Source organism: Sebastes fasciatus, chromosome 19, assembly GCF_043250625.1.
Source record: "Sebastes fasciatus isolate fSebFas1 chromosome 19, fSebFas1.pri, whole genome shotgun sequence".
In the NCBI taxonomy this organism is placed as follows: Eukaryota; Metazoa; Chordata; class Actinopteri; order Perciformes; family Sebastidae; genus Sebastes; species Sebastes fasciatus.
The window spans coordinates 23,744,541-23,761,558 of NC_133813.1; the positions used below are offsets into that span (position 1 = coordinate 23,744,541).

General features: G+C 41.2%; 1 protein-coding gene across 8 annotated transcripts in view; it reads left to right on the top strand.

Annotated features, from left to right (window-relative positions):
• rgs3a (regulator of G protein signaling 3a) overlaps positions 1-17,018 on the top strand; it is a 187,640-nt gene that overhangs the window by 106,251 nt on the left and 64,371 nt on the right. For all 8 annotated transcript variants that reach the window (XM_074617362.1, XM_074617364.1, XM_074617363.1 and 5 more), the window contains one exon: positions 527-661. In XM_074617362.1, the coding sequence (XP_074473463.1) occupies positions 527-661 (135 nt within the window). The remainder of the gene's footprint in view (positions 1-526; positions 662-17,018) is intronic.

Genomic DNA, 17,018 nt, shown 5'->3' on the forward strand with positions numbered 1-17,018 from the left:
TCCCGACAGGGTGTGTATTGATTTGTACTCTTTTAGGAGTGGCATTGTGCCGTATCGGTCACGTAATCATTTTGTCAGCATATCAAATTCTGCCTGAAGTGGATGCTAGCCATTATCTAATTTCACTAATGCTGGCGTTTCTGCTACCCAGCGCCACTTTACAGCCTGTGGTGTCATGAAAACAAAGTTCAGGATGTGCAAAAAAGAGAAGTCTCAGATAAAACATGCAGACAATGACACGCACGTGGCACATCCAGTACCACACCGCTGATACTGCACACACACACACAGGTAGCTCTAGTCTTAAGGTTAAAGACTTTGAGTCTTTTACATACAGTACAGTGTAATCCTCTAATTTGTGCTCTCTTGCTCTACCCATCTTGAACCCTTCCACTATCCAAAGATCAGGGGACACTTCTTCTTCTTCACTCCTCTGACAGTAGATGCCTAATTGCCTGCTGTCTCTTCCTCCACCCCTCTTGCTCCTCTCCCTCTCTCTCTCTCTCTCTCCCTTCTCTGTCTCTAGAAGTGTGACTGCCTGCTCAGCCTGGAAGCCTATTCAGCAGACCAGAAGCGGCGTGTGTGTCAGTGCCTGAAGGACAACATTGACAAGCAGCTCCAGCCTAACAGGAGGGAGCCTTCCTATCCGCATTTCGAACAGGTATGCCACATGGACACGCACATCTACTGTAGGAGCATTTCCAATTTCCTTTGTGCCAAAGATGAATCAGAGAACACATGAACACATGGGAATGCATATATTTGTGCATCACAGACTTCCACACCACACACTTCCAAGCATACACACACTGTCCTGCACCTCACATTACCATTACCATCGGCATGATTTCCCACTAAGCTCTTACATTTCTTTGGGCAAGTTTAATGCCGCCTTTTATCTAGCTGGATTTGAATAGTTGCACCGCTTTAGTGGAGTGTCAACTCAGTGCAATTTAAGCCCTGCTTGGCTCTGTTCAGTTAAGCCAAAAGAGAGATATTTTTTCGCAAAAGAAGGTTTCTGTTGCTGCACTTCATATACCGTATATTAACTAAGCTTTGCCTTGTGATTTGTATTTGTTGTGATCATTTGAAACGCTGAGTCCTGAGGATCGCGAGTATTTTCTCAGTGTGCCAGTTGACCTGTGGAGTGGTGACAGCAGCGATGTATAAAAACTACATATAAAGACAAATACTCTCAAATTCTTCAGTGTGATCTGAGGTTGGAAAGGCAACTGCTCTAGTTTTTCTTTTCACTGACATATTTCTGTTTATGTTCAGCTTCCATCGCGCAGTACAAAGTACTGAGCAGTTTTCCTTTAAAATAAATGTGTTTACATTTTAGCATCCAGCAGATACCGAGCATCATTTAAGTCCAATATTCACTCTCCTTGTATCTCCCTCTTTGGTCTCTACCAGTGGGCAACCTCTGGTTCTGAAAAGTGAAGCCAATGCTGAAGTGCCTTGAACTTGCATTCTTTCTAACAGCCATCAGGGGGCGACTCCTCTGGTTGCAAAAAGAAGTCTGATTGTATAGAAGTCTATGAGAAAATGAGGCTACTTCTCACTTGATTTATTACCTCAGAAAACATTGTAAACATGAGTTTATGGTCTCAATCGCTAGTTTCAAGTCTTCTTCAATACAGCATGATGTTCATTTAGTGAATTATGGTCCCATTTAGAGTCAAATAGACCATAAAGCAGGGGACGCTTTATGGCGTGGCTACCTTGTGATTAACAGGTCGCCACCACAGCGTTGTCAGGTCTGGTAGTTGTCCGTGTTTTCGTCATAGAACTTTAACCCTTTCACAGTGTGTTTTCAGTTCATGAAAGTTAATTATAAACTTTTTGGTCACCTAAAAATGTCTTATTCATTGTTCGTTTGTACTTAGCTCCACCCTCACGTGTCACTTCTGGTTGCAAAAAAAACAAGATGGCAACGGCCAAAAACCAAGATGACGACTGTCAAAATGCCAAACTCGAGGCTTCAAAGCAGCAGTCCGCAAACCAATGGGTGACCTCACAGTGACTACGTCCACTTCTGATATACAGTCTATGGTCTCTACCAACCCCTGATGGAAATATCTGGCTTCTTAGCTTAGGGATGTCACGATACCAGAAATCTAGTAGTCGATACCAATACCAGTGAATTTCCACGATTGTCAATACCCAATTCGATACCACGGTAAAAAAAAAAAAAAAAAAATTATGAGAGTTTCTTCCTCAGGTATAGCTCAATGACTATAAGGAAACTGCAAAGTCTGTACGCACGTACACATGCACTCTCTCTATATATGTCCTCAGATTGAAAGCAGTAGTTTAAATTCAGACACGATAACAGACCATTAGACCATTCAATATTTATTTAAAATGCTAATGTTATATTTTGATGACGATAAAAAAAGCACCACTTTTCAGAGAGTTAGGAATAAACAACAAAAGATAGAAATTCAGTTCAGTTCAGTTTTTTCCCCCACGAGTGAATCCTCTTCTCAAACAAATCAATAAAGGATCTCTGAAAAAGTAAACAAACCCAACATCTCGATGGCGCTGTTGTGTGTGTATAACTCCGACACACAGAGAGCAGAAGACAGAAGCCTTCAGAGAGTTACTGGCCAAACGGAAAATCCACCCGCATTTGGCGCTTGTTAATTTCGGATCCTGATTACAGGCATCGTACGGTACCTTCGGTACTGTTGAAAAAGAGTACCGTCACATTTTTAGAATTTTGGCATCGACTTGGTACCGAAGTATAGGTTCTCATGACATCCCTACTTTAGCTGCTAAATGCTCCACTATGTAGTCACTAACTTTGTCTGCTATTTGGTGCCGGGCAGAATTCTTTTTAGCTTTTTTTTGCTGAAAATAGTTGCCTTCTACAACCAAAAATAATGTGATGAGAGTGAACCAGCACAGTGAATTTACAGATCAGACAGATGCTGAATGCTCCATAGAGCTATGGGAAACTGCAGAGTTGGGTGATAATTCTCTGTAGGTTCATCACCACGAGTGACCGTGTACAGTGTGTAGGATTTGGCGGCATCTAGTGGTGTGGTTGCAGATTGCAACCAACTGATTACCCCTCCGCTCACTCCTCCCTTTCAAAAACTGAGGTAACATGTGCCGCCAAGTGCAAAACAGTGGTAACGCCGTTCGTCTCGCTCAGAGACCATCCTCACCATAATAACACTACTTTAAGTGCAACGGAAATCAGGCGGCGGCTGGCGGTACCACGGTTTTGCACTCTGCGCCTCACGTTACGGCAGTTTCACAAGCATGCCGGAGAACTACGGTGGCATTCAGGTAACGTGAAAACGCAAAAGGCTGTTGCTGTATAGCCAGTGTTTGGTTTGTCCGTACCGGGCTACTGTAGAAACATGACGGAGCAACATGGTGGATTCCGTGGAGAGGACCCGCTCCCTATGTAGATATGAAGGGCTCATTCTAAGCTAACGAAAACATGATTCTTAGTTTCAGCTGCTTGTTCCTTCTGGGGAAAAAAAAAATCACATTTGTAGACCTGTTATACTTTTCGGAAGCATTAAAATGGATCAAATCAAATTGAGTTTAATCCCTTACTCATAATGTAGCACAGTGGTGGTGTTAAGGATGGACTGTAACTGATCTTTAAGTGCTCACTGGGCTCACTCCAGTGCCCTGATTAAGAGGGTGGCTGATGGGGAGCAGTGAATGAGATGACTGTGGCCCAATTTGGCGTTACCTAGGGAAATCTACTCAATCATATATATCATTTTTATTTTCCTGTCAAGTTCTCTAATGCCTATATGGGACATTTTTCACAAAAACTGTGTGAGTTAATCTAACCAAATAGATCTATTCATGTGGAGCAGTATTCAGAGCTGTGAATATGTGATGTAATCATGTCTGTAATGTGCATTTAATTGTATGGATTTTAGCAGATTATTCAAATGCTTTTTTTCTTTTCTTTCATTTTTGATGAACAGCAGTGACGTCATTCATTTCAAAGCAGTCCAACCCGGTTAATTTCAGTTTAGCTGCGAGGTGATTAAAAGGGATAAATAGCCTTGTGTGGAGATGCCACACCTGTTGTACATTAGGGGTTCATTTCATCAGCACATGAAAGAGAGAAAGAGCGAGGGACAAGCTGACAGTCTTTCATGCCTTTCTCTCTCTGCATGTGTGTGTGTGTATCCATGTACACTGTATATGTGTTTGTGTATATTTGCCCAGGGTAAGGGTGAGACCTGATTACACAGAAATGTAAATGACCCAGAACTTGGCCCGTATTTGAATATCCTCCTATATTTGAACTACTTTAGGGTGAACTTTATGACATTTTCCCCAATAATTGAACAGATTTAAACATTGTTTCAAAGATAAAATACTTGAGCTTCCAAACAATATTTTACTGCTCCAGTGTTTTCCTGCAGGAATGTGCGTTCAAATATTGTAGCTTTCAACAGCAACACAATGGGCATTGTACGTGTCGCTTTCCTTGCCTGTTTCCTCCCGTGATCAGTATCAATTAGGTGCACCCGGCTGGATGAATGAACACGTTTACACACACTGCAGTGTTCAATACGTTCAATAACAAAACAGCTTGGAAAGCAAGCTAAATCACATAAGTCAATTCCCAAACTCTATTGTTCTTTATTGACTGAAGCAGCGTATTGATCAGTATAGACATGGTAAAGAAAAACAAAAAAACACCCTGACTGATTGCTTTTCCAATTTCAATTAGTATTTAAGTCGTGCAATGATCCTTGTAGGGAATTTCCTTGGCCCACGTGTTAAAGCTTTTTGTGACCGGTAATTAATTATGCTTATTAAAGCTTCAGCTGTTTTCTTTCATAAGAAAGCAAAATAAACCGTCTAGTGAGTCTCATAGGAGGAGACACGATCTATGCTCCACCACGCTCTTTTGCCTAATGACATCTAATCACACACCTGAAGTGTTATATGATGCTTCCAATCACATTGTATTGGATACGTTTATGTAATGCCCCCGTCAAGATGAGTCATCAAACATACATATACATATATATACATTTTTTACAGGAAGAGAAAAAAAGACAAACGTAGCACATGACGAGAGATAAATGAACAATTAACAGAGAAACACAGGATTATAACTTTGGAAATGTAGTATTTAAATGTAAATATAGCTAATCACACAACACAGCTCGTCATCAACCTATGTGATATATGATATGATATAATATAGTAATAATAATGTTTTTGGTCATACAATGGTGCAACGTATCCTCATACAACGGTTCGTATATGACATCTTATGAAAAGTTATAATTTTTGTCATTTTTTTTGTGCGTTTAGGAAACAACACTACTTAGTTAGATGTAGAAAAAGATTGTAGTTTGGGTTAACATAAATCCGGAAGTGGAAATTTCGCCACCTTTTTATGTGCATGTCCAATCAGTGCTGATGGTAAATGTAGTCCACTGAAGAAATAAATTCACCAGTGCGCGCTATATTGACCGAGAAAGCAGATTTCTCCTGCTGCAGAGCCTTGCCGGCTATGCCTACATGTACGATAATGAGCAGCTGCCCCACTGCAGCGGCTCGTTGCCGCCGCCGGCAGCGGCTTGCCTCGGCCTCTCTCTGCTGCATTTCTTCGACTGTATACTCGAATAAATATGGCTGAATATCCGAGTCAGCCAAAACACTGTATTATGTATCCTCGTCCATAACATCCTCTCGCACTCATATTTTTGGATGCCTTTTTCGCTGTTGGAAACAAAACTAGTTTGCAACAAAAAGCAAAGAGAACAAGTAAGTTCTGTTTTGGAGCGGCATCTACATACATCATGCCCCCCCTGGCTACCCAGAGGCGGAGACCAGAGTTCAAGCTGAAGTAGCTTGTAGTTCTTCCATATCCCAAGTATGTCACAGTTACGTCACTGAGGTACGGAAGAACAACAGATTTTGCAGCTGTGCCCCAGAGACACAGAGAACATGCTGCAGGCTTTTTTCACACTATACAGTATATCTAACTCGGATAGGTAGAGATAAGGTGGAAAATTGGCAAATTTTCCCTGTAAGTTACGTGACAAATAAATCAACGTTGATTTCTGGTTTCACACGGGAAACGAACAGCGGTCTCCTGGGCAAAAGTCCAGTGTTTTTTGAACCACCCATCCACCCCAACCTTCTCCCTATATGCTGCGTTTGTCTCCCATTATACTTCTTGGTTCACAATTACGTGAATTACATACAAATTGGTTTGGTGGGATATATACGAATTACAGTGCATTACTTTCATAGGTATAGCTACAAACGGCATATGAGAACAGCCTGAACGGCGTGATTATAAAATAGTGATTTCATCCACATCTCAACCTTAGATGCCTCAGTTTTGCTGCTTGCTGACCGAAATAAGCTGAAAAACAGATTTAGCTGTTAAAATGCTTATGTGGCCGCACGTTATGGTCACGCAGTGTTTTCAGATTTGGCCAGTTTAGGGTGGACATGGTTTCAGACACTGATGTTACCATCGCAGTGAAATTATACATGCAAGTGTGCGTGCATGTCCTGCACTGTGGAGTTATTCCTGTACACCTTCTTTGTGCAGTTATTAGAACCGTTTACTGTAATCTCTTATTAAATGGAAACCCGAACGGTGTCCTGAAGGCAAGAGAATACACGTTTAATCACAACATTTTACATCTAGACAAATTAGTTCACTTTTGATTGCATTTCTCCAGAGTACCTTAGAGGCAAATAGTTTGTATTCAGTCAACTCCAAGTGTGTTTAATTATATGCAAATCGGCTTTGTCAAGTACAGGAGATATGAAGGGAGATGCCTTTGTAGTGTTCTATCTGATGCAGGGGAGCCTTTAAAGACAAAGTGTCCTGTACATTTCACTTGGGAAAGGTCCTTTGGGTATTTTCACTTTGGCAAAAGAAAGGAGGGCACATTCCTATAGATAGACATGTGCAGACACATGTGGGTCACATTCTTCCACAGACAACCACTGCATTAGATAAATACATTAAAAAAATGAATAAGAATATCTGAATCACAGTAAAGCATCATAAACTGTATATAGAAAAAAGAAGTCCCGCTCCTTCTGGTGGACCCCATGAGACCTTATTTTGGAAAAAAATATGTAGGGTAGTCAACGGCGAGAGACAGATACAGTATATTTTTGTTCCCGTTTGAATTGCGCCATGAATCACACATATGATGTTAGTCAATTTAAACTATAATTTTGCAAGTCAAGAAGTCGCAGTTTTTCATAGTTTCATTTAGTTTTGTGAGAAACCGCTCAGTGAACTACATCTCTTGTCTCGCACAATATACGTCACCAACACTAGCTAGCTAGCTAAATGAAACGTTATCTTACCTGATGTGTTATATCCAGAGACTCCTGGTCTCTGAATCAGCCGGGAAGCGAAAGAACGAGTAAGACCTGTTGCTCGTGTGAGTTCATCCCAGTACGAAACACACTACTTGTCGTAGCTTCAGCGAGAGAGACGTCACTTACGAGACTTTTGGGTGTGTCGTCTTTCTAATTACTCATTTCCACAGTCTGATACTTCAACAGTTTTACAACAAACTGACTTTCTTGACTTGCAAAATATTTTTTTTAAATTGACAAACATCATATGTGTGATTCATGGCGCAATTCAAATAGGTTCAACAAAATATTCGTCTCTCGCCGGTGACTACTGTTCAGATTTTTTTCGAAATAAGGTCCCATGGTGGTCCACCGGAAGGGGTGCGACTTAGCCTCTCTGTAAGAAGTGGACGTATAGTTACCGTCACGTCACCCGTTGTTTTGTGGACTGCTGTTTTGAGGCCTCGAGTTCGTCGCCATCTTGGCTTTTTGCAACCAGAAGTAACACGATAGGGTGGAGCTACAACCAAACGCTGAATAAGACATTTTTAGGCGACCAAAATGATACAATCAACTTTCGTGAACTGAAAACACACTATGAAAGGGTTAAAGTTCTAAGACAAAAACACGGACAACTCCCAGACCGGACAACACCATGGTAGCGACCTGTCAATCACAAGGTAGCCACGCCCCAAAAGCATCCCCTGCTTTATGGTCTATTTGACTCTAAATGGGACCATAATTTACTAAATGAACATCATGCTGTATTGAAGAAGACTTGAAACTAGTGATTGAGACCATAAACTGATGTTTACAATGTTTACTGAGGTAATAAATCAAGTGAGAAGTAGGCTCATTTTCTCATAGACTTCTATACAATCTGACTTCTTTATGCAACCAGAGGAGTCGCCCCCTGCTGGCTGTCAGAAAGAATGCAAGTTTAAGGCACTTCCGCATTGGCTTCAATTTTCAGAACTGGAGGAAGCCCACTGCCTAAAATCTGTCCCCATGATAGATATAATGATAAACATGTACACCTTGATTCATGCTCTTTCCGCAATCATTAGTCAGTAAGATATTAAAGGGGTTCAAAACATCTCAGAGAATGTTCCAGTAATTCGACATGGGGGAATATTCTTTTGGTAGTGCTTCTAACTTCATTTCTGCCCCATTGTTACTGCTGAGTCAACACTAGAACTTACTGAATAGAGTGTATCTTTGATGCGCTGTGTGTATCCCTGCCAGTGAGGGAGAATTGCAGCAAAGGGGCTTTAGAAAATTTACCCATTAAATCACACATTTCCCTTGTGTCAGAAACTGCATTTGTCCTCACATGCACAAAGCCGAGTAAATCCAAACTTAGCTGAAGCATGCACTTTACTCAAGAATTATGTTTGAAGTGTGCAGAGAGAGCAGAATCCACTCCAAAGGGAAAACACACACACTGTAGAAATCACACCCATTCCACCTACTCGCGGTGCTTCGTTCATTCATGTTTTTCCAACAAATGGGGTTCCTCCGTCACAGGGTTGTTGTCAGCAGCTGCCCCAGTTCCTCCAGTCCCTGAACGCTTTGAATGCTTCCCTTTGGAAAAAATGTGGATATGTGCCCTTTTCACTTCTTCTAATCCTCCAGTCCCTCTGCGAGTGGGACACGATGGGAGTTTGCCAGTTTCTATTTTGTGCGGAGATTCATTTAAAGTCAGCAGATGTTAAACAGGGGATTTAGGGCAAATGTTTATGATGACTAACCCCAACTTGAGTAACTGATGCCTCTCTTTGTTTCCGGCTGTTTCACTCTGTCAGCGCCGCACCGTGACAGAAATAAAGACAGAATAGTCTGACATGAAATTTTAGATACCACAAAATATCTTGCAGCAAAGTGGTCCATGACTTAGATGGGAGGAGGTCAATGGAGATGAACAAGGTGATGTCACACTGTCAGGTGTTACAACGGAGGATGATCCTGGATAGAGGCAGCAATCGGTCTGGGAGAATTTGCCAAAATATTTCAATAAAATCTTAAAATAAAAGTTTTGTCAATCCCCTCAGTAAATTGGCAAGTCATCATGATTTACAGAATATTAATTTTGCATTACATTCAATTTAGGTTTTTAATTTCATTTTAGTTGATTTAGCTAACATATTAAAACTCCAAATTAATTCAGATTATAATAATAGTTATAACAGAATATGTGTTCATGACTTGACTTGTTTTGTATAATATTCAGGCTGTTTTCATACACCGTTCGTAGCAACAGTATACCTACGAAAAGTAATGCACTGTAATTCATATATATATCCGACAAAAACAATTCATATGTAATCCACGTAACTGTGAACCGGGAAGTATAAAGAAAGACAAACGCTGCATAGGGAGAAGGTTGGGGTGGATGGGTGGGACTTTTGCCACTTCCAGAGTAAGTTTAACCCATACCACAATCTTTTCCGAAACCTCATTAGTTTTGTTGCCTAAACACATGAAAAATGAGGAATAACTTTTCATAAGCTATCATAAGGGACTTTTGCACAGGAGACCCCGTGTGAAACCAGAAGTTTGATTTTTTTTGCACGTAACTTTCGTACTTACGTTACGCCACTTCCGAGTTATTTTAACCCAAAAAACAATCTTTTCCTAAACCTAACTAAGTAGTTTAGTTGCCTAAACTTAACCAAGTTGTTTTCTGTGAAGACCAAAGTTTATTTTGGAAAGACTTGAGTGAAAATTGATATGTGTGTCACGTGTCACGTGTTGCTGGACATTCGCAGGAAAATAACTTTTCAATGTAAGAAATCGTACGAATCGCTGTATGAGGATACGTTGCAATATTATATTAGAGACTATAAACTGCAGCATTGCTCTCATACACCGTTTACAGTTTGTGATCACTGTTCAATATCTATTTATTTCACATCACATATGTCACACTGTGACATTACATCCTTTACAGGGGCTGAGTGTGGGGCAAAACTAATGTGACTGTACCTTCACTGCTTTTGGCCTTCAAAGTAAAAGCAGGAAAGTTGAAAAATGTTTAATGGTCAGGGATCTTTAATCAGAATCAAGGAGTTTTAACTGTGGGATTTTAAATCAGAGCTCCAACAACCTCAGTGTACTGTATATACTAAACTAATAATTTATAATACATATTCATTGTTTCCTTATTCATGTAGGGAAACAAACACTTACCCTTGTGGTCTGGTGCGCCACAGCCATTATAAGCCCGTGAGCTCTTTCCTTGGAAAGCTTCCGGTACATTCTTGTCTAGGCAGCATTAGCCACTAAGCTGCTCGGAAAAATAAATTTGTTCAGCTGCACAAACACACGCGCTCTCAAATGGGAATTAAGGCAGGAGTGGCCATTTTGAAAATGACAGCCGCACTTCGTCACACACAGTTAGCATTTGATGAGCAAAGAGAAAAGCAAACTATATCTGCAGTAAAAAGGTGCATAGATCTTCTACATGAGAGCACAGGCTCACATGAACAGTGAAGAAAAGATGGCTGCTGCTAATGAACAAAGTGTGTCTGTTGAGGTTTGGAGGCAGCTTGTTCTGTTCTCTCTCTCTCTCTCTCTCTCTCTCTGGCTGTCTCATTTCACATTTATGAGAATCTGTTTTAGCTGCTGAAGGGGTTATAATACAGCATTTATGTTGGAGGGAGCAGTGACGCAGTACGATGACAAGGACCCTCTCTGTCTTACTCTCTCTCTCTCGACATGTCAAACTGTTCGTTCATGATGCATTTAAAGAAAGTGGTGGTCTCTCCTCTCCTCTGTCTTCTCATTCTATTCGTGTCCCTCCACCCCGGGCTAACTCAATCCATGATACATGAAGCTCTGGACAGATAGAAAGTGTCAGTGAATATGCATCTTTTTGAACTGCATATCTCACTACTAGGGCACGCTGAATCTTAAGCAGTGACACAAAATAACAAACCGAAAATAAGCTGGTGGCTTCAGGATTTATCAGTAAACTGAATAATTCATTCCCAATTTTTCCCATTTTGTCTATAAACATTTTTAAAAGGCCACACACACCGGCAGCATCTTGACACATGTCAACTTCTCAGGATGTACCGTATTTCCCAGCATTGCATGTCAACTCTTCAGAATAGCAGCAATTTCAGCACATTTGCTCCCCTGATTGGCACATGCTGGTTACCCCGACCGCTCCTTCCGTCTGTGTGACGCATTCTCTGCGTGCTACAAGTATCGTTTGACGTCTGAGGCACCCCCGCCGGTGTCTGTTACTCCTGTGGCTCAGGAGGTAGAACGGGTCGTCCTTTAAAGCTGCAGTAGGTAACTTTGAGGAAATATGATACAAAAGTTATTTTCATAAAACTGTCACTATATCCTGACAGTGGTGCATGAGACAGATATTCTGTGACAAAAAAAATGATGTTCTTCTGTGTCCAACCAAAACAACCAATCAGAGCCGAGCAGTCTCTATAGCAGCTGTCAATGGCCACTGGCCGGAGCAAACTTTCTAATTTTACAGCTAAACAGTACACTTAAATACGTTTATGAAAACATTTGAGGCGAGAAATAGGCATTACAGTAACAGAATCTTAATTCATATTTGATCAGCGAATCAACAGATTATCTGTCTCATGCACTACTGTCAGGATATTGTGACAGTTTTATGAAAAAAACTTGGTTACCAACTGCAGCTTTAATCACAAGGTTGGCGGTTTGATCTCAGGCTCCTCCTGTCTGCATGTCAAAGTGTCCTCGAGCGAGACACTGAACTGGGTTTTTTTTTTACACCAGCCGCTGCCGCCATTTTGGAAACGCTTATTATATTTGCAATATTTTATTGTTCAACACAGGCCATTTCGGTAAAAAATGTCCGGACGTTTTACTGGCGTCCGGTAATCACTTTCAGTCCAAAATGGCGGAAGCATATAGCTTTGGTGCTGGGCGCTGATGTTGCAATGAAACGATCAATTGACTTTCACTTCTTGGCAATATACGTTCTTTGACTGAACCCCAAGTTGCTCCCGATCGGCAGGCTAGTACCTTACAGCTCCGCCACCATCGGTGTATGACTGTGTGTGTGGATGGGTGAATGAGAGCATGGAGTCTCACTGGGAGATTGAAGATGGAGATTTTAAATGAGATACGTATAACTTGTTTTCTCTCAGAGAAGGAATTGCTTAAAAATCCAACAACTCTTCTAAGCGGTGTAGAACAATAAAAGCAAAGTCGTTTCAAGTATACTTCAAGTACAAAATGACATAATCTAGTAATTCTGCAGAATAAAGTACACTTAAAGTATACTTGAAATACACTTTTAAACTAAAAAAAGTGGGCAACTTTTGTCTGAATATGTATTAAACTAGTCCAATTACAAGTAATTTATCCAACAGTATATTAACACAAGTGTACTTATTCACAGAAGTATACTTAATGGTGTATACTTGAGGTTTACCCAGTAGTCTTTAAGTTAATGTTTATTGCCCCAAATTGGACATCTATTTTTGCAAGAGGACATAAGCTACAAATCTACAGGAGAAACAGAGTAAATGAAAGATGATAAAGGCCGAAACAAGGAGTTCGACAGCGGGTGAGAAAGGGTCCGATGTAGAGTGAATTTGTGCTGGATCCGAATGAGATTAGGGTTTGATGTGTTTTGGCCGGATAGCAGAGGAAGCATATTAGAAGTGATGGACATTATGCTGAGACAGTGACAGGTACAGTCGCAGGTTTTTTAAGCTCAGAGAGTTGAAGAGAAAGACAGCTTCACTGCGTTACAATAGGAGGCAGTGAGGGACACAGGAGAATGCAAAGGAGATGAGATGTCCGATGAGGATAGGAGTGAGTGGTGAGAGAAGCTCCGTCACGCCTGTCATCCCATCGTAACTGGGGAATTATAAGCAGTATCAATATTTGCGTTGTACATGTCTTTTTGCACCCTTCTCGCAAGATCACCAATTTATAGTGGAGAGTTTATACACTCAGTCTAAAAACAAGATCTTAAATGTAAAGCATCTATACATAAAGTCCACATCTACATGTTCACGTGATGAACATTTCTCTCGCTCTCTTTGTTTCGCTGCAACATTTCCCGCTTCATTGTCTCTAATTAGACACGGATGAATCCCATTTGTCTTGTCTTTGCTCGTCTTTTTTCTTCACACACGTGCACACACATGTGGGCACACACACACACACACACACACACACACACACACACACACACAACACGCAAACAGCCCTTTGCATGCTATTTTTGGGATGTGCTGTCTTTCGAAGTGTGACATCCACATTTAGAACTGGTTCAAATGGAGCAGATATGAGGAGCCAAGCTGGGACATGTGTTCATGTATAGTGAAGTTATGGCTTGTTTTCTTCTCAGTGGTATTTTATGAGATTTCTGCTTCTGAAAAGATGCTTTAATGGCTTTAATGGTAGTCGGCTGGTTAAAGAGATCACGTTTCAAGATCTATCCAAAGCGTATCAGAATTGCTCACACTTTACTTTTGCAGACAAATTGTCAAAGATTTGGAGTAAAGTGTTGACGCTATCAAAAAGTTCTCTACTCCCCATTTTGCCTGTATGTTGCCATGTTGTCATTAGGGAAGGATATCCAGGACAGCTGTCCACTGACTGCTACACTACCCTTTTTAGTTATTTTGTGTGTGTGTGTGTGAGTGACAGAGGATTAAGTGACAGCACTATTTCAAACTTTCCTTCGTTTGCAGAAATAAGGGCTTTTTTGCAGACTACTTGGAAAATTTCGAGTAACTCTGGTGTCCTTCAGATAACACTGCTCCTATGTGGAGGCATATGTCAGTAAATTGAGAGCATATTTGTTACTGTTGGTGCACTTTCCTCATTCTACGCTACATTAAGATGGAGGCTGCATGGTTGAGGATTTGAAAAGTTGACCAGAAAACAAGAAACGTCATTAGGAGCCAGGCAGCTATGCTGCCGGTCTCTCTTGTTTTTGTAAATATTCTTCTTCTTCCTCCGAGGAAATCTGCCTTCCCATGCATGGAAATAAACCAAACTTTGCACATAGGTCCAATCCTATGCCAATCACCGTCAACTGGCTTTGTGGGCTAATAGTCCTGATGGTGGCGCTACAGCAAACGCCTAAAGTTTAAAACTTAAAAATTTCATATCAAATCAGCCATACATGCTACAATTTTGCAAGTTCCACCAAAATGTAGGCTACTTGTGCAGAAATGTTCAGATGCTTCAACCCGGCAGGAATTGTGAAGTCCATCAATCTGTTTTTCTCAAAAACTGTAAAACGTATTAAACCCATCTCCTCCTACATTTTTTTGCTCAATTGACACCAGACTTGCTCCGCTGCATTTTCAGTCTGTCCTCCACAAACCATCCAGCCAGATTTTTGATTTATCAAAAATTTAGCTCACAGTGCATCAAAATGTTTTAGCGTAAACATTACTGTACACAGCTACTGCAAATTCTCGCTAAGTAAAGCTCCGATGTTCATGAAAATGAATGACAAAATTTTGAGGTCATAGTAGACGTAGGGTGGTAAATTTTTGAATTCTATCTCTAAAAGTGCATTTTGAATTCTATCCTCATGTGAACCGTTGCAGTCACTGGAAATCAAGCATGTTTAAACACCAGTTTGTCTCGTATGGAGCAATCAATCTTTATAAAAACAGACATCTCTATGTTGTCTACATGAAGTATGCAAATTCTCAGAATTTTTGACACTAGTTTAAAATCTGTCCTTCCATGCAACCCTGGTGATTGAAGTCATAGTGTGAAGTCATAGTGTGAAGTAGTACAGTAGTTTGCCTCAGGCAGTAAGCTCACCAAGATAGTGACATGTTCTTGGTGTCTGAGGTTGTGAGTTCGAGTCCCGATCGAGGCAGAGTGAACATGCTAATGCCTTAAAGGATTAATGATGATGGACCATCCTGTACTTCTCATTTGTCTTCCTTCTCTTCCTTTTTTCATCTACCTCCTCTTCTTCCTCCGTCTTCTTCTTCCTCCTCAAAATGCCCAGCCCCGACCCACAGCTGCACTGCAGCTATAATCTCATCATACGTTTCTATCTCTCCTTTGTTTTGTTTTTTTCAACCAGAGTCTCACTGTGCGTTCCAATACCCGTACTACCTTACTAGTATAATAGAAAAAGATTTAGTATGTCCCAATACATAGTATGTCAAATGCAGTATGCCAAAAATAGGATGTCCTACTGCATCCTGTCGCAATTTGCAGTATGCAAGCCAGCATGTTTTTCTGGTTATTCTGGCCCACAATCCTCTGGGATATATGGGCAAGATGGTCAAAGTTCAAGGCGCAATGTTATAACGAAGTAGTATGTCCCAATTGTATGCATACTGCATGAGACAGTACGTACCATGTAAGGGCAGTATGCAGTATGTCCTAAAGTAAAAAGTATGCAATTTGGAACTCACCCTCATTTCTTTACCTTTTATAATTTTATTGCAGCCATCAAGCACAACTATGCTTCCACCTTTAGTCTCTCTCTATCTTTATCACTGTGTTTGTTTCCCTCTATCTCTCCCTGTCTCTCTCCCAGTTACAGTACACACACACACTCACACACACACGGCTCGTGGATGTTATTCATTGTGGTCTGTAGTGTAGGATTAATTCCCTGGTCTCTCTTTAAACATTAATGATTTCCCTTTGATGGAATGCTGTTTGGCTTTATTTTAGCTCACCTTTAACTATTCATAACTGTGTTATATAATGGCAATCACAGGAGCCAGTATAGCTCGCGGACTCCTTTAGAAGGTACAGCCGAGCATGAAATCCATTCACTGTCACATTTAATTATGCACATTCTTTACTCCCAAAACATGACGTTTGCTCCACTGAGCATGCAACGGAGCTGGGATAATAGTTTAATTTGCAAATAACGGGGCTCTGTTTTACATTTTTGATTAGTACAAGTGTTTGATGACGGTAGTGAGAACTTTAATGTGTAAGATATGGCCAGAAGTTTAGTTTAACACATTAAAAAAAATGACATTATCTACAGAATGTGAGGAGGTTACAATTTTGACGTTGTATCAAAGATGTCTATGTACCGTGTTGAAGAGATATCTACTGAAATGAGTATGCTAACCAGCTAGCCCTGGCCCACACTGTCTGGTAATACCACCTACAAGTATACCTTGAGGGACGATAGTGACTCACTGTAGCGTCCAGTCCAACATGCAATGGTGGAAGATGTATTCAGATCTTTCACTTGAGTAAAAGTAGCAATACTACAGTGTAAAAAATTTCATTTAATTAATGTCAAAGTGGCAGAAACGAGAAAATGACCCGCGCCATCGGACGGAGCTTCCGTTAGCAGTCAGCCAGAATTCAGCCAGAGTAAACCCCCGGCACCGGAGCTCTGATCCTCGGGGACCGCTGCCCCGACTCCCCTCCGGATCAGCAAACTTTCTGTTGCTGCCGTTACACAGCTTTAGACCCAGTGCTCCACCAGCCCACTGTGACTCCCGGCGCAGGGGTTTTCGCCAGCTGAATCCAAGCCGTCACAGCTGCTAGCTAACTGAAGCTCGTCCCCCGGAGCCGCCTCATGCTCCCCTCCCGGTGAAGCAGTCCTCCGTCAGCAGGGAGGACGTAACACAAAAACACGAGTCGTTCTCTCGCCTCTGCCACCCCGGACCTAACCCAATAAACAAACTATCAAAATGTAAAGTTACACGGACCGTACA